The sequence below is a fragment of the Chelonoidis abingdonii genome, chromosome 22 (genome assembly GCF_003597395.2).
Source record: "Chelonoidis abingdonii isolate Lonesome George chromosome 22, CheloAbing_2.0, whole genome shotgun sequence".
NCBI classification, from domain to species: domain Eukaryota; kingdom Metazoa; phylum Chordata; order Testudines; family Testudinidae; genus Chelonoidis; species Chelonoidis abingdonii.
Genome location: NC_133790.1, coordinates 27983786 through 28006693, shown reverse-complemented (window position 1 = coordinate 28006693; position 22908 = coordinate 27983786). Strand labels below are relative to the sequence as shown.

Below are 22908 nucleotides of genomic sequence, written 5' to 3'. Positions count from 1 at the left end.
CTGCCTTGGCCCCTGTGCAGAGGATAGAGTTTATTGGAGTGGTGCTTGATTCCTCCCAGGCCAGGGCCTTCCTCCCAAAAACCCGCTTCCAGACAATGTCATCATCGACAGAGCAGGTCAAGGCCCACCTGGTCATGATGGCCTGGTTTTGCCTCAGATTGTTAGGTCACATGGCCGCGTGTACATATTAGTGCAGTACATCTCACACCCCTTTAAGTTTGCTTGGCCTCAGTGTACTCGCCAAGCCACCACCACTTGGACTCGGTGCTCACTGCACCTGCCCCAGTCCTTGCCTCCCTTGACTGGTGGAGGGATCCTCTGTATCTCTCAGGCATCCTCTTCTCCAGGCCTCAACCCTCGTTATCCTGAGTCTTGGATGTGTCAGAACTAGGATGGGGGGCTCACCTGGGGCCTGTCAGCTGTTCTTACCCCACATGGCGAACAAGAACATGCTAATGCTCACAGACAACATGGCAGCCACGTTCTACCTCAACAGGCAAGGAGGCGCTCGCTCTTTCTCCGTGTCAGGAAGCTACCAGCTTGTGGAGGTTTTGCATAAAGCACTTCATCCACCTCAAAGCTTTTAACCATCCGGGAGCCCAGAATGAGCTGGCAGATCACCTCAGCAGGTTTTTCTTCAGTCACCATGAGTGGTCTCTGAACCCCAATGTATTAAGGGTCATTTTCCAGTTACTAGGGACTCCCCGCATAGACTTGTTTGTGACCAAACAGAACAGGAAATGTCACCAATTTTGCTCCTGCAAGACCACAGATGGTTTCCTGGTCCCTGGGACACGGCATCTTTTCTGCTCCTTCCCTCTCATTCCTCTCATATACAAGGCCCTGCTGAAGATCAAGCAGGACAGAGCACAAGTCATTCTCATAGCCCCTGCCTGGCTGCACCAGCACTGGTTCGCCACACTGCTAGGTCTTTCACTAGCGACTCCGATGCTGCTCCTTCTCCTCCTGGACCTAATCTCCCAGGACCATGGTCAGATACTCCACTCAAACTTCAGTGCCCTCCACCTGACAGCTTGGGAGCTCCAGGATTAAATCCCAAGGAGCTGGCCTGTTCCGAGCAAGTCCGCCAAGTGCTGCTACCTAGCAGGAACCCTTCTACCAGAGCTACATACTCATAGACTTTAAGGTCAGAAGGGACCATTATGATCATCTAGTCTGACCTCCTGCACAATGCAGGCCACAGAATCTCACCCACCCACTCCTGTAACAAACCCCAAACCTATATCTGAGTTAGTGAAGTCTTCAAATCATGGTTTAAAGACCTCAAAGTGCAGAGAGTCCTCCAGCAAGTGACCAATGTCCCATGCTGCAGAGGAAGGCGAAAAACCTCCAGGGCCTCTGCCAGTCTGCCCCAGAGGAAAATTCCTTCCCGACCCCAAATATGGCGATCAGTTAAACCCTGAGCATGTGGGCAAGACTCACCAGCCAGCACCCAGGAAAGAATTCTCTGTAGTAACTCAGATCCTACCCCATCTAACATCCCATCATAGACAACTGGGCATACTTACCTGCTAATAATCAAGCTGAAGCATTTTTCCATTTGGTCTTCACAGCAAGGTCTCTCACCTGCCCGGCTGTCACTGCAGACCGTTCTGGAGTATTTGTTCCATCTGAAATAGCCAGGACTGGCAATCTCATCAGTTAAAATACCCCTGGCCGTGCTCCATGGATGGCTGATCATTTTTTTCGCATTAGATGTCCATTCATTTTATCAAGGGCCTAGAAAGACTATACCCCCATGGGACCTAAACCTGGTCTTGTCAAAACTCACAGACCCCAATTTGAGCCACTGGCAACATGCCTCTTGTCTTACCTTTCTTGGAAGGTGTCCTTTCTGGTGGCTATTGGTTCAGCCAGGCAGGTCTCAGCAATCTGGGCGCTTACATCAGAACCCCTGTACACAGCCTTCTTTAAGGGCAAGGTACAGCTCGGCCCTCACCCCACATTCCTCCCAAGGTGGTTTCGCAGTTTCACAATAATCAGGCTGTTTTCCAGCCAGTTTTCTTCCCAAAATTGCACATGAGGAGGGAGGAGCAATGTCTTCACATACCAGATGTTAGATGCGCCCTGGCTTTCTATATTCAGAGGACAAGACCGTTCCGCAGATCCATGCACCTCTTTGTGGAAGTAGCAGACAGGATGAGAAGCCTATTTCAGCTCAAGAGGATTCATCCCGGATCACATCGTGCATCCGCATAGGCTACAAGCAGGCATGTGTCCAGCCACTGACTATACTGACGTCCCATTCTATGAGAGCACAAGCTTCCTCAGCAGTGTTCCTTGTCCAGATCTCGATCCAGGACATCTGCAGAGCAGTGACGTGGTCGTCGGTGCATACGTTTTCTTCCCACTACGCCACCACCCAGCAAGCTAGAGATGACACCGAGTTTGGTCGAGTCGTGTTGCAGTCAGCATGTCCATGAACTCCAGTTCCAGCTCCTATGACGCTGCTTGGGAGTCACCTAATATGGAATGGACATGAGCAAGCACTTCAAGAAGAAATAATGGTTACTAACCTTTCCGTAACTGTTGTTCTTCAAGATGTGTTGTGCATGTCCATTCCAAGACCCACTGTTCTACCCCTCTGTCGGAGTTGGCTGGCAAGAGGGAACTGAGAGGATGTGTGTTCGGCCAGGCCACTTATATTGGCACATGAGCACGCAGTACCAGAAGGCACTAGACCTGACCCGATGGGTACCACTGAGGAAAAAATTTCCGGTGTCCATGCTTGCGGCGCGTGCACACCTAACATGGAATGGATATGTGCAACACATCTCGGAGAACAGCTGAAACAGATGTAGAGAAGAGCTACAGGGCTGGACAGGGGAATGGAGGAGCTGTCTTTTGAGAGGAGATAAGAAGAACCTGACTTGTTTAATCTCACCAGAAGAAGGCTCAGAGGGGGGCTGATTGCTCTCTCTATAAATATGTCAGGGGGCTAAACACCAGGAAGAGAGAAGAGCTATTGAAGCTGGAGGACAGTGTTGGCATAACAACAAATGGGGATAAACTGGCCAGGGAGAAATTCAGGCTAGAAATTAGAAGAAGGTTTCTCCCCGTCAGAGGGGTGAGGTTCTGGAACAGCCCCAATAGGAGTTGTGGGGGCAAACAACTTACTTGGTTTTAAGAGAGAGCTGGACACATTTATGAGTGAGATTGTATGATGAGTTGCTTGTGATGATGGGGGTCAGGACTCAGCAGCCCTGGGGCTCGCTTCCAGTACATGCCTTACATTTCTAAAGCTCATGCTTCAGGGTTTCAGCCAGCGACCAGCAGAGGTCAGGAAGGGATTCTGCCCTCCCCACACCATGTATTCTGTGGGGGTTTTTTAATCTATTTCCTCTGAAGCATCAGGGATGTCCATGGCTGGAGAAGGGACATAGGATGGGAAGGGCCAGGGCTCTGAGGTGGTACCAAGCATTCTCTCTCAGGTGCTTGGCTGGCTGGTCCTTGCTCGGGGTCTAAGTGATCTGCATCTATGGGTTGGGCAGGAATTTCCCCCCAGGTCTGTTTAGCCTTGGGGTGAAGGGTGTCACTTGCCAGGATTCTCTCAATCATTTCCCTGCCATTGTAGGGACCTCAGCACAGGTGCACCTCAGTCCCCCCGTTCTGTGCCTGTGGCACACACCAGTCTGCTCTCCTGTGGGCTGAGATACTTTGGTCTCATTTCAGTTGTTGGGTTAGTGTGCGGGTGCTGGGTGGGGCTGGTGGCCCATGCTATACAGGAGGTCAGACTGGAAGATGTGGTGGGCCCTTCTGAGGCTATGCACATGGCATGATAAAGCAGGGCCTTACCTGGTCAGAAGATGCCATGCTCTCATCCTGTACAGTGCATAGGCCTGGTCTACACTACACAGTTAGGTTGACGTAAGCTGCCTCGCGTCGACCGAATTATGTCAGTGTGCGCTACAGCCTTGTCCCGCCAATATCCGTGCCCTGCTGCACCGTCATCATAACTCCACCTCTGCAAGGGACACAGAGCTTAGGTTGGTCTAGTCCTTACATGGGCTGTTGGCTCTTTCAGCTCCATGCTGGCTGTTACCCAAAGACTCCCTGTTCTGGGAGCTGAGAAGCCCAGGTACCCCCTCTCCCCCGGCTGGCAGTCAAGAAGCTGGGAGCCCAGAAGGGCAGCTGGGCTCCCGGTAGGGAGCTGAGAGCCCCTCTGCCCTCCCCCGGCTCCTCTTCAGTCGGTGGAAGCTCTCCTGGTGAGGACGTGCCCTGCTGACAGAAGGAGGGTAGTGTGGACATGCCCTAACATAGGGGTCAACTTAGGGCTGTAGTGTAGACCTGCTTCAGGCCTCTACATTCCCGTCACTTGTTACTCTTTGATGTTTAGCAGAGGTCCTGTCCGCGTCTATGTTAGAATCCCATAGCATCTCTATGGCTGTACCGCGACAGCGGTTGCATGAGGGTATCGCTCTGTGAACCCAGTGTTCCTTCCCTATGTCCGGAAGTTGCTTATTGAGATCTTGGATCCTTTGATGCCTTGTTGTTTTCTTTTTCTGAAAAGGAGAATAATGTTGTCTGTAACCCCCCTGTGCCTTTTCCTCAGAGTCGGGGTATTAACCTGGCCTATCCAAATTCCACCTGGACTGGAGTAGTCACATTCTCCATCCCTAAATTCTCTCTGCAGTTTTAACTAGACAGTTTTCCACAGACTTTTGAATTCCCTGCCTCCTCTCTTGTGTAGCATTGCAGTGCACTATGTGCAAGGCCACGTACTCCCCCAGAGGTGGCTGCGTTTCAGTGGTGGGTGAGCGATCCCTGGCTAAAGTATATAGTTTGTATATTGCTTTACGTTAATGAGGTAGCAGGCACTACATAACTATAAAATGTTCCTTCATCTGCTCCTCAGGATTAGAACTTCTCCCATCACTGGGGTTTTCTGGAGCATTGTGTTTGAAGTGGGTGATTCTACTGTGGTAGGAGCAAGCTCTAGTTTTGTGCTAGCATTAGAGTCCAATTTTCATTATAACAAAACGAGATGAATTTTGGGGAAACGCAGCAAATAATTGGGAGTGGGGAGGGTGGTGGAAATTAATCCCAAACCTCAAATATTCCATGGGAGGGAGACAGCTGGAATGACTGCGTGCAACAAGTTAAACACCATCGAGGGGGTATTGTTTTCCAAATAGAAGGGGGCATAATGAGGAGAAGTGGGATGGAAGAGTAAATTTAGTCTGACTCTCAGGATAATCCACTTCTCAAACTGGGGCAGGGCCTGCATGGGGTCGTGATGGGGATCCTGTCATTTGGAATATTGAAAAGTGGACTGCCATCGCAATGTTAGTATGTCCAACAGGGAGCAGTCTTGCACTAGCCAAGTGGAGTGACCTGTATGATTGAGCCTCTACACAACCTGGTTTGGCAATCCAAGTTATAGAAAACTTTTCACCTTTTCTTCTGCACACACTCCCATCAGACTCCTGCATTCTCCTCACTGCAGGGAGTAACCTCCTGGTTATGGCTACATCTGCTCCCCTATAGTAGTGGAGGGTCAAATTTGTCCACACCAGTTAGCCTTACTTCAGGACCAGGAAAATGGGCTCAAACGATAACTAAAAGTAGAATTACAAAACATCTGCATGACCATGGTACGACAAGGATTAATCTGAACAGTCTCTGCAAAGGAAAATCCTGCCTCACTAATCTATTAGGGTAATAGATTTGCAAAAATGATGGAGTTACTTAGGGCCTTGAGTGACCCAGGAACTTAGACGCAGCATGACAGGGCCTAACTTTTAGGTACCTAGAAAATCACATCACAGGAGCACACTATGATTCACAAAGCCTGATCTCCTGTACAATGAATGGGGGGAGAGAGGTGCCTTAGGGCGAGACTGCACTAGAAGCACTACAGCGATGTAACATGTGTCCAGAAATGGATGATAAACATGATCAGAGGCTGAGAGAGACTTCTGGATGAAAGGAAAGTGAAAAGCAACTACCCTGCTGCAAGCAGAGACTGTTTGATCCTGAAAAGGAGGAAGAGCCAGAAACCCCATGAAGTCCACTCGATTCTTCACTGTTGCTATTTATTTTTAGATTCTACGGTGATGGGTGGCAGGGTCGAAGGGAGTGACAGAAGTGATTGTGACTGCTTAGTTAGAAAGGAGATGAATAAGAGGGCACATATTAGAGGTAAATGAGATAATGAAAGACCCTGAGATAGCAAATCCAGACAAACGGATGTCCAATGAAATTGAAAGGCAATGAATTTAACACTGATAACTAAATACTCTCTTACACAGTGCATTATTGACCACTGGAACTCACCACCACATGATACTGCTAAGGCTGAGAGCTGAGCAGGAATCAAAAGCAGGTTAACATTAATATTGGTAGTGCAAACTTCCATCAAGTTCCCCTATGGCCAGTATTGCCCACTAGGGGTATATTGCTCTTTCCTCTAAAGCAGCTGGTACCGGCATCTGTCAGAGACAGGCCACTGGGCTAGACGGGACACTGTCTGACCCTATCTGGCAATGTCCGTGTTCCTGCTTGTCTACCTCTGCCACTGTCCTGCCCATCCCACAATCAACTCCTCCAGCAGCAATGGAGGCTTGAGTATGTGCCTTGGATTCTGCTGCACATGGTGCTTCGACAATTGGAGCAGGAGTGAAGCTGACATAGTTCACATCAGATTCCTGCTGCTGCTGTGGAGATGCTGGCACCAGGGAGTCGAATCTGATAAGTAAAGTCCATGCAACGTTAATGATGAGCTATAGAGAACTGATGTTAGGCTGGAGCTGGCTTATTCTTCACTACCTGTGCCTTGTATGAGTGTAAACTGCTACAGATCCAGCCCAGAAGGGGCCTTTGAGCTGAATTAAAACAAGCTGTCCAGGTTCTGACGTTTTGGTGTGAGCTGGAGAAATTCCTCTCCTGGCCATGAGGGATGCAGTGTTTCCTGGAGCTCACTCCAGGCCCTGCACTGGTGTGCTGTGTGTGTGAGGAGGACAGAGGGTCTGGTGGTTTAGTTGTTGCATTTGAAAGAGAGAGACTTAGAACTGATTTGACATTTTCATCTCAAAATGTTTTAACTGGAAAAAAAAAACCCTAGAAACAGATTTTGTTTGTTTGTTTTGGTAAAAATGTTCCATTTCTGGTAACATTTGGGGGTTTTGGAAACTGAAAATATTTTGATTTGTGTTTCTGTTGAAAAAAATGAAAAATTATTCATGGAGAACTTAGGGGAAAAAAGCATTTAAAAGTATTTCCCGTGAGAAAAAATTTCAGACCAGCTCTAGAGAGGCTCCTGGTACCATTACAGACTGTGCTTCTTCCCACCTCCAAACTAGGGGGAAGAGGGGAGACACTTCTCAGTTGGCTGTAAATCATCACAGCAACATATTTCTGTTCTGTATTTGGGAGCTTCTCTCTGACACTTAAGGTCTGACCTTCCCCTCAGCTGCATGCAGCTGTGCATGAAAAAAGTGTTGCATCCAAAATGGGGGAACTCTATATTAGACCTTGTCTTGATGGATAAAGAGGAACTGATCACAACTAAAAATTAATGGTAGCTTAGCTATAAGTGATAATGACTTGAGCACATTTTTAATGTGCAAACAGAATAAAGTCCAGATCAATGATGTATATACTTGGTGCTTGAAAAGAGCCAGTTTCACAAAGCTGAAAACAATTATAAGCCAGATCAGCTAAGAGGAAGAATTTAATCAGAAAAACATGAATGATGTTTGGGAATTGTTTTAGATCACTTTACTAGATGCCCAAGAGCCACAATCAAGGAAGAAGGCCATATTAGTTAAAAAATGGCCTGACTAGGAGGGGAAGTGCGAGGCAAGTGTGTGTGTGTATGTGTGTAAACAAATGGAAGAATGGAAAAGTTGAGAATAGTGAATAAAGATCAGAAGTTTTTTGTAACTTTGATCAGAAGCTAGAATTGTAGAAAATTGATAAGGGAGGCAAATGGACACACAGAGAAATTATGGCCAACAGCATTAAGGACAATAAGAAGGAATTTTTAAAGTATATTAGGAACAAAAAGAATCCTGAAATGATATTGGTCCATTACTAGATGGAAATGGCAAAATCATCAGTTAAAAGCAGAAGTGTCTATTAAATATTTCTGTTCTGTATTTGGGGAAAAAACAGATGATATAATCCTACCATAAGATAACACTCTGTTCCACAAATGTCTCAGGAGTATGTTAAATAGCAACTACTAAAATTAAACTTTTCAGATCAGTAGGTCCAGTTAACTTGCATCCAAGAGTTTTAAAACAGCTGGCTGAGGAGCTCACTCAACTGTTAACATTGATTTTCACTAAGTCTGGAAGCACCAGAGAAGTTCCAGAAGACTGGAAGAAAGCTCAGTTGTGCCATTGTTTAAAATGGTCACAGGATGACCCAAGTATTATAGGCCTGTTGGTCTGATGTTGATAAGATAATGGAGGGGCTGTTGCAGGACTCAATTAATAAAGATTTCAAGGAGGGTAATATAATTATTGCCAATCAACTTGAGTTTATAGAAAATATATCTTGTCACTATCTTGGTATCTCTTTTTAACAAGATTACAAGTTTGGTTGGTAAAGGTAATAGTGTTGACTTAATATACTTAGACTTCTGTAAGACATTTGACTTGGTACCACATGACATTTTGATTAAAAAAACTAGAAAGATATAAAATGAGCGTAGCACACATTAAATTGATTAAAATCAGGCTAATTGACAGGTCTCAAAGTGTAATTGTAAATGGGAAATCATCATTGAATAGGTCTGTTTCTAGTGGGATCCCGCAGCAATCGGTTCTTGGCCCTATGCTATTTAACATTTTTTATGAATGTCCTAGAAGAAGACAACATGATTACTGATGAAGTTTGCAAATGACACAACATTTGGGGTAAAAAAATGAAGAGGACAGGTCACTGATACAGAGTGGTCTGGGTCACTTCCTAAGCTTGGTGCAAGCGAACAATATGCCTACATGTAACTGTATACATCTAGGAACTAAGATTGTAGACTGTACTTACAGGACTGGGGACTCTATCCTGCAAAGCAGTGACTCTGAAAAAGATTTGGGGCTCGTGGCAGATAATCAGCTGAACATGAGCTCCCAGTGTGATGCTGTGACCAAAAGGGCCAATGTAATACGTGGATGCATAAGCAAGGAAATCTCCAGTATGAGTGAAGAGGTTATTTTGCCACTGTATTTGGCACTGATGCAACCACTGCTGGAATCCTGTGTTCAGTTTTGGTGTCCACAGTTTAAGAAAGAGGTTGAAAAAATTGGAGAGGGTTTAGAGAAGAGTCACGGGAATGATTAAAGGATTAGAAAACCTGCCTTATGATGACAGACTCAAGGAGCTCAATCTGTTTAGCGTAACAAAGAGAAGTCTATAAGTACCTACATGGGGAACAGATATTTAATAATGGGTTCTTCTACCTAGCAGAGCAAGAGCCAATATCAGGAAGCTAAAGCTAAACAAATTCAGCCTGGAAAGAAAGTGTACATTTTTAACAGAGAGAGTAATCAGCCACTGGAAAAATTCACCAAGGGTCATGGTAGAGTCTCCGCTACTGACAATCTCCAACTGTCTCTCTTTCACACACAAACGCGCACAGGGTATGAGAGCTATGACAAGGCTGTCAAATATGTGTGACAGGAGATGTCTCGCACATGGTCCACAGGACAGAACTTTGCCTGAGAGAGCAACAGATGAGCAACTGCCCTGTGAGTCTCAGAAGGGGAACCTCCGGCTGCTCCAGTCTAGCGCTTAGAAGAGCAGCTGAGCTGCTTTGAAATGGCCTGACTCCAGGAAGCTGAGCTAGGACCAGTGCAGAAGCTGCTTGTTCAGCTTCTAGATGCCAAGTTTGGAGAGGGAGGAAACGGCAGACTGGAATGGGGAAGTTCTGGGAGACAAGGGCCAGGCAGAACGGCTGGCTGGCTCACCCGCTCTCTTGTAGCTGCTTGCAGTTCCCACTTGTACATAGGCTTGAAGCAGTGAGAGTTCAACGTTCCTGGGGCAGTTTCTGTAACAGCAAGTGGAAGCTGCAAGTGACGTTTGGGCCACAGCAGGAGTTGAGTTTAGTCCAGTCTCATCTTGGTAACGAAGGCCTGGGACACTGATGGTCTAACAGAAAATGACTGACCCCTCTCACTAGGTATGGACTCAGAGGATATGTCTACATTGCAGTAAAACACCCACGGCTGGCACAGGTCACCTGACTTGGGCTTGCAGGGCTTGGTCTGTGGGGCTATCAAATTGCAGTGAACACAATTGGGTTCAGGCTGGATCCCAGACTCTGAGACCCTGCTAGGTGGGGAGGGTCTCAGAGCATGGGCTCCAGCCCGAGCCCCAACCTCAATACTGCAAAGTTATAGTTCTGCAGCCCAAGTCCCGTGAGCCCAAGTCAGCTGTAAGTGTGTTACTATAGTGTAGACATACGCAGAGTGTTCTCTCCACTGCAGCTGGTCTCTGCCAGGACTCTAGTTTCAGACCTGTGTAACAGATCCTCTCCCCTCCCTGCTGGCTGACTGGAGCTGGTCAAGAAGTTGAAGGATTCTATGGATCTGGGTGAGGTGAAGACGTTTGGGCTCCGTGTGTTCCACCAAGCTCCAATTTTTCATTATTGTGCAACTTTTTGTAGAAAAAATGTATTTCATTTTCAAAAGGGGGATGCTGAAAATGAGATGTTTTTGTTTAGAAAGCATGTGATTGAGTTAGCTAATCAAAACAGGCCATGCAGAAAAATGGAAAGCCTTCCCCGCCCCCAGCCCGTTTCATTGGGCCAGGCATCAGGTGGCGTTTCTTCTGAAGTATCAGAGGGGGCGTCATGTTAGTCTGGATCGGTAAAAGCAGCAAAGAGTCCTGTGACACCTTATAGACTAACAGACGTATTGGAGCATGAGCTTTCGTGCATGCATCCGACGAAGTGGGTATTCACCCACGAAAGCTCATGCTCTGTTAGTCTATAAGGTGCCACAGGACTCTGTTTCTTCTGATGTTTCCATTGAACAGTTTTCAAAATGGAGAGTTTTGAAGAAATGAAACCATCATGGTAACTCCATTTTCAAATGGGAAATGTGGATGACAAACTTTTCCTGTGAAGACTATGGCCTCTCTGTTGCTGGTATCCTCTCCAGCTCCTCCTGCTTCTTCCCCCAACCTAGCATCACTTCAGGCGTGTCTGGATTGGCCCTTTACTCACACGCCAGCAGGCCCCGTCTCATGTAGACACATGGTGGTTTGTTCCTCTGCACCAGCTGGGGCAGATGAGACTGAGATATGGCTGTGAGCGGTGGTGGCATCTTGAAAGCATCATCCCTTGCTTATCTTCCGACCAGACTCATACAATACATCTACACTGCAAAGAAAAACTCTGTGGAGCAAGTCACAGAGCCCAGGCCAACTGACGCGAGGGAGGGTGTGGAAGCTCCTTTGCTGGAAGTTTCGAAAGGAGACTGGCGCCATCTGTCTTGTATGGTTTAGACCCAACAAATCCTGCAGCTTGGTAGGAGGTTAGACTAGATGACCCTTTTGGTCCCTTCAGGGCCGCCCAGAGCGGGGGGCAAGTGGGACAATTTGCCCCAGGCCCTGCAGGGGCCCCCACGAGAATATAGTGTTCTATAATATTGCAACTTTTTTTTTATGGAAGGGGCCCCCAAAATTGCTTTGCCCCAGGCCCCCTGAATCCTCTGGGCAGCCCTGGGTCCCTGTGGTTCTATGATGCGGGTTCGCGGGGCTTGTGCTGTGGGGCTAAAATTAGCAGTGCGGCTGTTCCCGCTTGGGCTGGAGGCTGGGGTCTGAAACCTGGGGAGAGTCTCAGAGCCTGGACCCCAGTCAAGCAGGAATGTGTCCACACTGCTCTTTTTAGCCCCATAAGGTGAGCCCACGTCAGTTGACTCAGGCTCTGAGACCCCCTGCAGCTGAATTCCTTTGTTTGGTTTGCATTGTAGCCGTCAGCACCCTGCATTGGACAACCCTCGAGGAGAAGGAGATTTGCCCCAAAGTATTCTCCAAGGGGTGGGGGGAGCAGAGCAGACCATGAGTGAGTTCCCCAGTCCCTGTGTCAGCCAGGACTTGCAGCCGCTGGCTGCAGATATTTGCCTTCCTCTCCAACAGGCCTGCCTGCTGGGTGTAGTGGAGGCCTGGGCCTTCCTGACTCACTTCAAGCCCTTGGGTTGGGGTGGCTGTCTCAGAGCTGTGGCCCATCACGCAGGAGAGCAAGCTCTCTCCAGAGGAAGTGGAAGCCTTTGGCAGAGGGACCGAGGCACATGAGAATTGTAACCGGACCTTTGTGTTTTCCTTTGTGCAGCTTCTCTGGGTCTGTGTGCTGCCCAGGATGGAGGCAACAAGGAGACGAGTGTTTGATAGGTAAGCACCAGCATCCCTTCTTCAGATACTGCTTCTTCCTCCTTCCTCAGAGCCACCTGTCCTCCCATCCCTGAAGGGTGTTCCCAGCCCCCTTGTATCTGAGTGTGGCTCCCTCAAAGCCTGCCTTGCTCAGAGTTCTGTGTCCATGGGTTTTCTTTGGGAGGGTCCCACCTTTCCTTCCTTGATCAGAACTAGCTCTGGGGGTGAGGCAGGGACCAGCAGCAAAACAGTGGATGTCTGCAAGAAACCAAGAGTACCCAGGGCAGTGAGCATATCCCAAAACTCCTGTTCACTTGGTAAAGTGGCATTGCAGCTGATGGATTGCAGCTGGGCTCCCCTCAGACAGCTAGTCACAGCTGGCGTCCCTTCCCAGCATGGTGCCAGCTGCCTCCGGGAGACAGCAAAGTGCAGATGTCAGTTCCACAAGCAGTGTCTGACTTCTTCTGTGAGAGGTGGGTCCGAGCACTAGTCCCTGCCTGTCCACCCAGATTTGGGGTCTCCTTGCTGTTACTGCTGACAGCTGTTTAGCCGAGCCAAGAGAGCCATGTGCACTCAAGGGAAGAAGCCCACAGCAGTCTGTCTTGCATGAATCATTTTGAAATGTTCGTCATTTTGGGCCCTTGTCACACACCAGGTTCTTCATTTGGGCCTTGGCAGGAGAATGAAACTCAGCTTCTGGGCTGGCCATTTACACTCTGTGGAGCCCTTGGGAACAGCCCTTTCTGCCCCTCAGATTCCTCCCATGACTCTGTATCGGCCTGTGTTTGGATAGTCATGGGAGTAGATTGATGGGTTTCAGAGCGTACTGCCCAGCCCCCGTGGAGAGATGATGTTGCTCCCTGAGAGGCCTCATCGCTGAGGGGGGGAAGAGGAAGAGAAATGAAGGAGGGGGTACCGAGATATGGGGCTGGAAAGAAAAGAAAGGCCGCATTTGTGGAACATGAAGCGCTTCAGTGAACGTTGCTACAGCTCCAGTGCCTGACATTCGGCCTGAGCATGTCTGCAGTGAGTGCAAGAAGCAAGTGATGGGAATTTGGAGCTCTGTTGTGGACACTCAATGAAGTCCCCTGTGGAAAGCAAGGCCGTAACCTGAGGCACATCCTAGATATGGCAGGATAATAGTGGGTACTCCACGACGTGCTCTTCATTTCTGCCAGGAGAGCTCTGGCCAGGGCTGCTCCAGGGTAGGGTCATCGGAAGGTACTGTTACAATCAATCGGCTATTGTCAGTGGTTCAAAGCTCCCCTGGGGGCTGACGCTCGGCTTTCAGCGTCTCAGTCTAGAGGCCTTTGTCGAGTTCAGTTCTGCAAGAGTGAGTGTGTGGGGATTGAGAGTTCTTGGAATCTGCATTCCCAGCGCGCGGCTGTGAAAGTTTGGGAGGCTATTTTTGGATTCCTGTAAAACTTCCCGCGGTTCCAGCTGGCCCCAGTATCCCTGACTTCCTGTTGTGTGGTATTGCTCTGCGCTGCTCAGCTGCTACGTTGTTAGTGCTGGAGGAAAGGCTTCCTGCCTATGTGTGTTCTGTGCACAGCCTCACTCGAATGCGACATCCAGGCTGGGCATGTATCACATGACTCCAGGGAATTCAGAGGTTACGGTTCCTGCAGGAAAATTAAGAGAGGCCCTTTGCATCTCCTGCATATACGGAGGTAACAATATAACAAACCAATATCTCAAGGTTTGCATTTAATGCTAATTATGATACTTTGTTTAGTGACTTTTATCTGACACTCTCAAAATGCTTCATGAGGTGGGGGACTCATTAACTTCTTAGTGTCTCCATCTGGAAGCCTCTTTCAAGGTCTCACAACAGTCAGAGTCAATCAGGAAGGCAATCCAGGTTTCCTCAGCCCTAGGCCTGTTCTCACCACTAGTCTGGTTTATGTAATCTAGCTGTCTCTTTGAGGGCTTTCAATGTCATCACCATAGCATCTGGGAGTTTCCCAGGTAAGATGGACTGTATGAAGTCCTCTGCTCTGCTCCCTTCCCTGGGTGAGGAGGCTCTGCTGGTGACTGACAGTGCTTCACCTACAGCTCTCGTGGGCTTCGGCTGGGGCTTGTGAGCCGTGTTGTGCATAGCTGTTGGTCATGGGTGCAGATATGGTTACTGAGGTAGCTGGAACCTGGCCTTACAGGTTGTAGACTGGGAACCAGTGGAAGGAACTGAGCCCAAGGGAGAAGTGCTCACGGCAGCTTGGCCCACTGAGGGGCTGCTACCCTGTGTTCAGGCTGCAGCTTTTGCATTTCACCCACACTCAGCCCAATGCACAGTGTGCGACAGTAAGGCAGCCTGGAGGTGACCACCGCAGGGATCGGTGCAGCCCAGTTCCCATGCAGGAGGAAGGGCGGAGGTGCCTAGCGAAGACACACCCAGACTAGAGAGCACCATGGAGTCATGTTGCCCCTTTCTGAGTGTGGGTCAGCTGCTCTGGGGCCAGTGAGGTTCTACCCCTGTGGGCAGAACGCTGCAGGGATGCTGGTCAGGGCAGGCGGGGCTCCAGCCAGGTCACCTTGGGAGAACAGGAGCCAGGCACAGCATCGAGCACTGGACAGGATACCTGTGCTTTCCCCAGCCAGAGCTCTCCTCAGCCTCGGGCTAGCCCCAGGCAGCACCACTGCCTCCTTGTTGGGCGCCCCACCATGCATTGCTGCTGGCTGCCAGGACAGAGGAGGAGCTTCCTCCCAGAGCAGAAGGGTCAGAGCCCGCGCGGGCAGGGAGTTGTCTCCAGCAGAGGACATGGAGAGCCTTTTGCTGACCCTTGCTGGCTTTGCTGGACCCAGGTGGCTGAGGAGACGTGTCTGACCCACGCTCTGCCCCCTGTGTCATGCCCCAGCCGAATCCGTGTGGTGTGCTGTTGCCAGGGCAACCAAAGCTCCATGAGATGTGATGCCTCCTGGAGGTCAGCGCCTGTGACAAAGGAGGCAGGCACCCTTCCCCTCCTCGCCCTGTGATGCTCCGGGGGCGCCAACCTGGCCGAGTCAGCTGGCACCATGCTGCCAGGCGCTGCCTTAGCTGTGTCTGCCAGAGGCTGCCTGGCATTCCCAAGGCCTGGAGGCTGGCATCCCCTCACCTCCTGAAGATGGCTGGCTGATGCCTCTTTTGACGACTGTGTTCATTTAGGTTTGTAACAGGATTGGCCCTTTCTACCTGTAACTGCCATGTTCCATCCAGAGTTTTGCACGTGACTTCCATCCTTCCCTCTTGCAGCACCCTTGGCCTGTCGCTCGCCCAGAGGCAAGGCAGGGCCTCTCTGTCAGCTAGGCCTCTCCCCCTCCACTTCCCAGGCAGAGCTCCTGCTAGATCCGAGTGTCATGACACCTGCTTTTGCCAGCTGAGCCCTCGCTGTGGGATTTAGTGTGGCACCCAGAGTCCTGTGAGACTGCTGTTGCCCGACTCCAGGGCAAGAAGAGGCTAAGGGGGAGCAGCCCCCTTCTCTTAGACCAGCACCACACTGAGGGTGACCAGACAGCAAGTATGAACAATCGGGACAGGATGTAGGGGGGTCATAAATGCCTATATAAGAAAAAGCCCCAAATACTGGGACTGTCCCTATAAAATTGGGACATCTGGTCACCCTGACTGCCCCAGACTGGATTCTTGCCTTCTCCCACCCTGGTGTCCTTGATCTTCCACCCAAAGCACCTTATCAGGTAGCCAGAAGGCAGCAGTCCGCAGAGCACTGAGTCACCAGTTGCTATTCTGCCGCTGTCTCCTGGCTCCATCCAGGATCCCACCTCCACCCGGGGACTTGCCCTGGTGCCACTGGCTTCCTAAGGGGAGGTGGGGAGGAGAGTGGTGGTGCTGCCTAGTGCCGACTCTCCCAGACTACCGGGGGACTTCCTCCCTTCCCTTCTCTAGCGGAGAGTGCCAAGCCCCGGCTTTGCCTTTCCCTGCCCTGTCACTGTATCACGTCTCTCCCTGTCTCTTGGCAGCCGTGTGCGAGGGGAATTTCACCTGCAAGGAGAACGAGCTGTGCGTGAGACCCAGCGAGTGCCGCTGCCGCCATGGATACTTCGGGGCCAACTGTGACACCAGTGAGTATCTATCAGGAGTCTGTTGGAGCTGGTCTCAGCAGCTCTTAACCTCGGTCCTGGCGCCATCCCATACCTGAGTGACACAGCCCCACCGAGCTTGGGTTGGTGCATATGGAGTAAAGTCAGTGAGTGCCAAAGCTCTGCTTCTGCAGTATTGATGATAAAAGCAGCCAGGGAGCGCAGGGTTAACTCATCCCACTGCACATGCCCTCTAAGAGTTTGATGTCGTATTGGCCCCTTGGCATGTTGTGCTCTTTCCTTTAAAAATTGCACTTGGGATAGATACCCGCTGCCCCCTTTGCTTGGGACCTGCCCAGGCTTGGGCATTACAGGCTGCTCTTAGGGGGTCTCTGCTGCAAATTGTTCTGTTTGCTCCTTGCCTGGAAGCTGACATATTCTAGCTGGATTGCATCTTCTAAAGAGAAGCATGGAGCAGGGCGGCCTCTGTGCACTCTAGGAGCCCACGTTGGGTCCTACGAGGGCCACGCTGGTGTGTGGGTGACAGCATGCTGCTCCAGCTGCTTGCTTATACATGCTTCACTGAGTTACAAGCACAAGGCTGGAGCCCTCCAGGGAGTCAGTTTGGGTCCAAGTGCCCAGGAATGATCACCCCTACAAACCCATCCCAGGAGCTATGGGCGTAAGGGGTGGCAGGGCTAGAAGAAGCAGTTGGACAAAGCTTTCCCCTTTCAAAATCCTTGTTCCCGCTCCAGTGGGGCCGCTTCCCAGGGTGCAGGCTCACCGCAGTGTTTTGCAAAGCTTCAGAGCTGTATTTTTCCCCAAACCAATCTGACACTTCGCACAGCAGGCTCGCCTCCCCCAGCCGCCCAGCGAGGCACTGGGTACAGAATGCAAATCACCCAAACTCTCTCTGAAACTGACAGCACTCTCTAAGTGAATGACAGAGCAGCAACAACGTATTCCTTGCAGGCAGAAGTGGTGCAGGCTTTCCCCCAAATTCCCTGCCCCCCGTCTCCTTCAGGCTGGCACCAGGAATGGAAAGTTTCAAGCCACAAGGGGGATTTCTGGGAAAGCAAACTGAGACGTTCTGCTGGCTGCTGAATAACGACAAGCTTCTCTCTTTCTTTGTCCATACCCCGGAGAGAGCACGAGAATGAGGCGTTAGCTGACACCATTGGCCCCCACAGCCTCTTGGGATCCTCATTTCATTTACCTGCTGCCAGGGTTTAGCAAAGTGCAGAGTCTCACAGTCTGCAGCGAGATGCCCAGCAATTCTAGGGGAATGGTTGGGGCCGAAATCTTATTGTTCATTTAGTGTGGCCAGAAGAGTGACTAATGGTCCCGTCTTACTCCGCAGATCAGCTTCTGCTGGATTTGCAGTCAGTCTGCTCATGCCACTGACGTAAACAGGCTTTGATTCCTCCTTACTCCGGTTATCCCTGTGGAGCCAGCCCAGCCCAGTCCAGGCCAGAGAAGAGGCAGCTGGAGTCTGTTCTGGCTTAGGCATCATCAGTAGCATTGTTAACCGTGTTCGGAGTGCATGGGCTAAAGTCTGCTCCCATTAAGGGTCCCGCAGTTAAACATCTGGGGCTGGCCCAGGTCAGTTCACTTGGGCTTGTGCGGGTCAGGCTGTGGGGCTGTAAAATTGCTGTGTAGACATTCAGGCTTGGGCTGGAACCTCGCAAGGTGTGTTGGGGGGGTCCCAGTCCCAGAGCCCAGCATTTATAAAGAGCCTGGAGGGGCCAGTCACTGCAGGGTTCATTTATTGCTTCCTGGGGGAGAGGTGGAGTTATGTGTGAATCAGAACCCTGAACCAGCGAAAAACTCCACATGTCTCATAACCAGCCTCTGCTGACTCGCTTCTGGTGACCGCTCCAGTGCTTGGCAGTTCAGAGCCCCGGCACTGCTGGGCTTGGCAGTTCAGAGCCCCGGCACCTCTGGGCTTGGCAGTTCAGAGCCCTGGCACCGCTGGGCTTGCCACATCAGTTATGAAAGTAAAAAAATTGCTTGAGTCCCAGCACCTCTTTAATTACAAATTAAGCACTGGCTGGCCCCTGTAGCTAAGGAATGGCGAACACACCAGACCTCTCTCCCTGAGCCTACCCAGATTCTGCTGCCTCCTTGTCTAGGCAGGAGGCCTCCTCCCCACCTCTGAGCAGCTGTGAATCAGACTCCGTGTCAGTCACAGGGGAAGGTGTGTTTGATTGATTGACCAGAGGTTGCTTTTGTTACAAAGCTAGGTGTGCAGGGTGAAGCAGCTAAGGATAAGGACAGAAGTCATGCAACAGAACAGACATGTTCACCTAAATAGGAACAAATTTCTACCAAGGAGAAGAGGCACTTTGCAGTGGGAAAGCCATGAGAGGAGGGGAGGGAGAGGCCAGGCTTTGCCTGTCCTGAGCTCAGCCAGGCGGCTCTTGGAATTGTTGCCTCTGGAAGCTGCGTCAGTGCTGGCTCCCAGCCCCTTTCCCTTGGGCCTGCCCAGGCCTGCCTGTTACAGGGTGCTTTAGGGGGTTCTGCTGGAAATTGCTCGGCTGTCTTTTTGGTTGGAAGCTGACATTGTTTCCAAACTGAGACGGCTAGAGATGCTGGCACAGCTACTGCGTTCTTGTCTCCCTGGCCGCCTTGTCTCGGAATCGCATGTTTGGTGGCAGCAGGAGCAGCAGCACAGGCAGCGGGCGCTATAGACTCTCGCAGGACCTGCTGGGTTGCTTTCCCTGCCAGGGCAGAGCAATGTGCAGATACAGAGCCCGTGCACGATGTGCTGGGGAAGCTAGTGTGCAAATGATGCTCGGCTGCTGTCGTGCAAGTGCCCTGCACTGCTCTTGGGGCCGAACCAGGGCTATTCAGACCTACAGTCAGCAGATGAGTATGCTGGGTGGGGCGCCTTTAAACTTGGGTTTGGAGGTGCAGTCCTCTAAGGAGCTACAGCTGATATGTAAGCTGACAGGATGATGGCAGGAGGGGCCTGGTGACCGACCCAGGGACCCCTACACCCTCCTCTTGGGCTCGGTGGCTGCTCAGTAAGTCCTGGTGTGTTGCTTGTTTTGCAGAATGTCCCCGCCAGTTCTGGGGTCCAGACTGCAAGGAAATGTGCAGCTGCCACCCCAATGGCCAGTGCGAGGACGTCACGGGCCAGTGCACGTGCAACCCCAATCGCTGGGGGCCCAAGTGTGAGAACGCTTGTCTCTGCAAGCACGGCAAATGTGACCAGAAGACGGGCAAGTGCACCTGTGAGCCCAACTGGTGGGGTCCCCAGTGCTCCAGTTCTTGCTACTGCAGCCTCAACTCCCAGTGTGACCAGCAGACGGGGACGTGCCTCTGCCAGCCCGGCTGGTGGGGTCGGGGCTGCAACAACCAGTGCGTCTGCAACAACTCTCCATGTGAGCAGTTCAGCGGGCGCTGTCAGTGCCGGGAGCGAATGTTTGGCCCGCGCTGCGACCGCTACTGTCAGTGCTACAAGGGGAAGTGTAACCAGGTGGATGGCACCTGCACATGTGAGCCGGGATATCGGGGCAAGTACTGCCGGGAGCCTTGCCCAGCGGGCTTCTACGGACAAGGCTGCAGGAGGCGGTAAGTGTGCAGGGCTTTGGGCAGGTTCAGGCCCCCATGCTGCACTGGGCTCTGCCTGTCTGGTGTTCTTGCAAGTTGAGGATGGTCCCTGTTTCACCTGCCTTGTGCAGTTACAGCTTGGTCCTGCCCATGATGGGGCAGGGGGGAGGGGTGAGCCCCAGGCAGACGAGGCTAGCACGGGGGATGTTCAAATGATTGTTCACATTCTGGGTTGTGCTCCCTGTTGGCATCTGTAGGTGTGGGCAGTGCAAAGGGCTGCAGCCCTGCACCATCGCGGATGGCCGCTGCCTGGCGTGTGAAGCTGGCTGGAACGGCACCAAGTGCGATCAGGCCTGCTCCTCAGGCTTCTACGGAGACGGCTGTGAGAAAATCTGCCCCCTGTGCAAAGATGGCCACACCTGCAACCACATCAATGGCAAGTGCTCGCACTGCAATCCCGGCTGGATTGGAGACAGGTGAGTGGAGGCTGCTTTGTGCGCAACCAGGCTGCACGCTCCTGTGTTCTTCCACTGGCCACAGTGACTAAGGCTACGCAGGACGTTTGTGGCACTACTTACTTTAGATATATGGTCCCCTGACTCCTAACCTTTGCCTTAGCCACTAGACGATGCTGCCTTCCTCTGAATGCCATTTAAAGCCCTCTTCCGGGATTGGCTCTCCCCTCCTTCTGGGGCATCAACATGCTGGCGCTTTGTGTAGCACTTGGTCAACATGCCCCAGTCCTGCCACAGAGCCGCCCTGTTGGGAGCTCTGGTCAGTCACAGACTGACATTGTCCTGGCCAGTCAGAGCATTCTGGCCCCAGCCTCTATCCTCTAAAGTCAGGAACTGCAAAATGTTTCCCTCAGTACCTGAAAGCCACCAGCCTGCACCCTTACTCCCGTGTGTGAGCCTGTGGGATGCAGCACCCCAGGGAGAAGCGTGTCGCCCTGGGGGAGCACACTGTACAGGATGCAGCATCTGAGCCCAGTACAATGGAAACACATCAGAAAAACCAAACCTGTTGCCCACTGGGTGTTCCTCATTCGCTGGGGCCTGGCCTAATCCAGCCTGCAGGGAAACAGAGCCCTAGTGCCTCTGACGAACCAAGAGAGAGAACGGCAGCCCCTTCCTCAATGCCCAGAAGCTGCCGGCAGAGGACAGAGCTGTGGCCTCTTGCCATGCATTGCAGAAGCTATAGTGAGCTCTTCCCAGCTCTGGTGGCTCTGGCTGCTCCAGGGCATTGCTCAACCCAGGGACCCCAGCTCCGTCAAATCATTCCCTGTTCCAGTGCACTGAAATGTGCCCAGTGCTTGCTGCTACACTGGAGCAGGTGGCCTGTGCAGGCAGCTCCGTGGGGATGCTCATACGGACCCTTTCTTTCCATTCCATGTTGTCAGCTCTGGAATTCACTAGGGGTTTGTAAGCCCAGCAAATGGGAGGATGGTTAGCAGGAAGATGAGTTATGTTTCACTGGGCTGTCGTCTAACCAGATGGGTCACTGTCTCATCAGGTTGGCAGGATATCCTGTCCCACCTCTAATCCTGGCAGAAAGTGCCATCCAAGCAGCTCCTGCTCTGCGTTCTCTGTTAAATCAAGGAATTTATGGCTGGGCCTAGGCTCCAGCTAGAAGCCAGTCTCAGAGCAGAGCATGGGCAGTGACCCGTGGGGACGTCCTGGGGCATAGTGTGGGCAATGGCTGGCGGGATGTCCCTGGGGGCCGGTCTCAGAGCACAGCATGGGCAGGAAATGGTGGGGAAAGGTATCTCAAGCTGAGCATGGTTAGGAAGGGGAAGAGGAGAGTGTCCCAGGATGGTGTTGAAGGGTCTGCCGACTCCTGTCTGTGCTGTGTGGTCTCAGGAGGTGCATCTCTGCTGCAATCACAGCTTCACCTACCAGACAGGCTGTAATCCCGTAGCAAGAGTGCCAGGCCAGCACTAAAGCTGCCTCCCCCAATGGCCACCTTCATTCACAATGTGGAGCTCTCAGAGCGTTTGCAGTGGCCTTATGCTTTGAATCCCGGCTAGCGTGTCGCACAGGCAGTGCTGTGAGCTGGGGTTGACGTACGCTGCTGCTTTCCCAGGAGGCCTAGAAAGAGCCCAGCCTGTGGAGAGAGGCAGCAGAACCTTTCCTGTTGCTGCCCACATACCTCACAAACATTGTGAGCAATACGTGACCCTGAGCCCGGCACTCCCTGCATGGAGCCAAGGGTCAACTGGCTGAGGTGGAAAATGGCCTGGGAGCTCCCCACAGCTAAGCTCAGTCCTTCTACTGGCTAAAGGCTCCTGGTGACTCCGTCCGCACAGCCCCTGTACTCTGGACAGGGAGGGACTACACAAGGGCAGTGGCTTTGCAGCACTCCAATGTGTTTGTCTGGAGAGTCCAGCAGCTGTTCCAAGCTGCCTGACCCTGCCAACATGGCTATGCCGTCTCCCAGGGCGTTCTCTCCTCTGGTGCCTGCCTGTGACCTGCTCTTCTTGGCCCTTTTTTAGGTGTGAAACCAAGTGTCGCAATGGGACATATGGTGAGAATTGCGCCTTTGTGTGCAGCGACTGCTTCAACGGGGAGTGTCACTTTGAGACGGGCCGATGCCTCTGCCGGGCAGGCTCTCATGGCACCTAGTAAGTAACTCTCGTGTCTCGCGCTCTTTGCAGCTGGGCGTGCTGGGTGCTCCAGCCATTGCAGACAGGTCTGGATAAACACACCTGGATTTGGGCACATGGGTGGGGCTGTCTCTGACATCCCCAGGAAAGGAGTTTGTGGGGGAGAGCCCAGAGGAATATGACACTGACCGATGCTTAATTTGTAATGAAAGATGTGCCAGGGCTCAAACAATTTACTTTCATGACTGATACGGCAAACCCAGAGGTGCTGGGTCTATGAACTGCCAAGTCTAGAGGTGCCGGGGCTCAGCCTTGGGAAGCACTGACAGTGTCCCCGAAATAATCTCTTTGGAGCCTGCAGGGGGAGGACGGTGCCTTTTGATTGGAAGCACAACTCC

The 22908-nt window shown here is 51.5% G+C and overlaps 1 protein-coding gene across 1 annotated transcript in view; it reads left to right on the top strand.

Moving 5' to 3' along the window:
• Nucleotides 1–11012: 11012 nt before the first annotated feature.
• Nucleotides 11013–22908, top strand: part of SCARF2 (scavenger receptor class F member 2) — a 76235-nt gene continuing 64339 nt past the window's right edge. The window contains exons 1-6 of the mRNA XM_075060093.1: nt 11013–11044; nt 12302–12360; nt 16294–16395; nt 19410–19929; nt 20166–20384; nt 22400–22528. Coding sequence (XP_074916194.1) covers nt 11013–11044; nt 12302–12360; nt 16294–16395; nt 19410–19929; nt 20166–20384; nt 22400–22528 — 1061 coding nt within the window. The remainder of the gene's footprint in view (nt 11045–12301; nt 12361–16293; nt 16396–19409; nt 19930–20165; nt 20385–22399; nt 22529–22908) is intronic.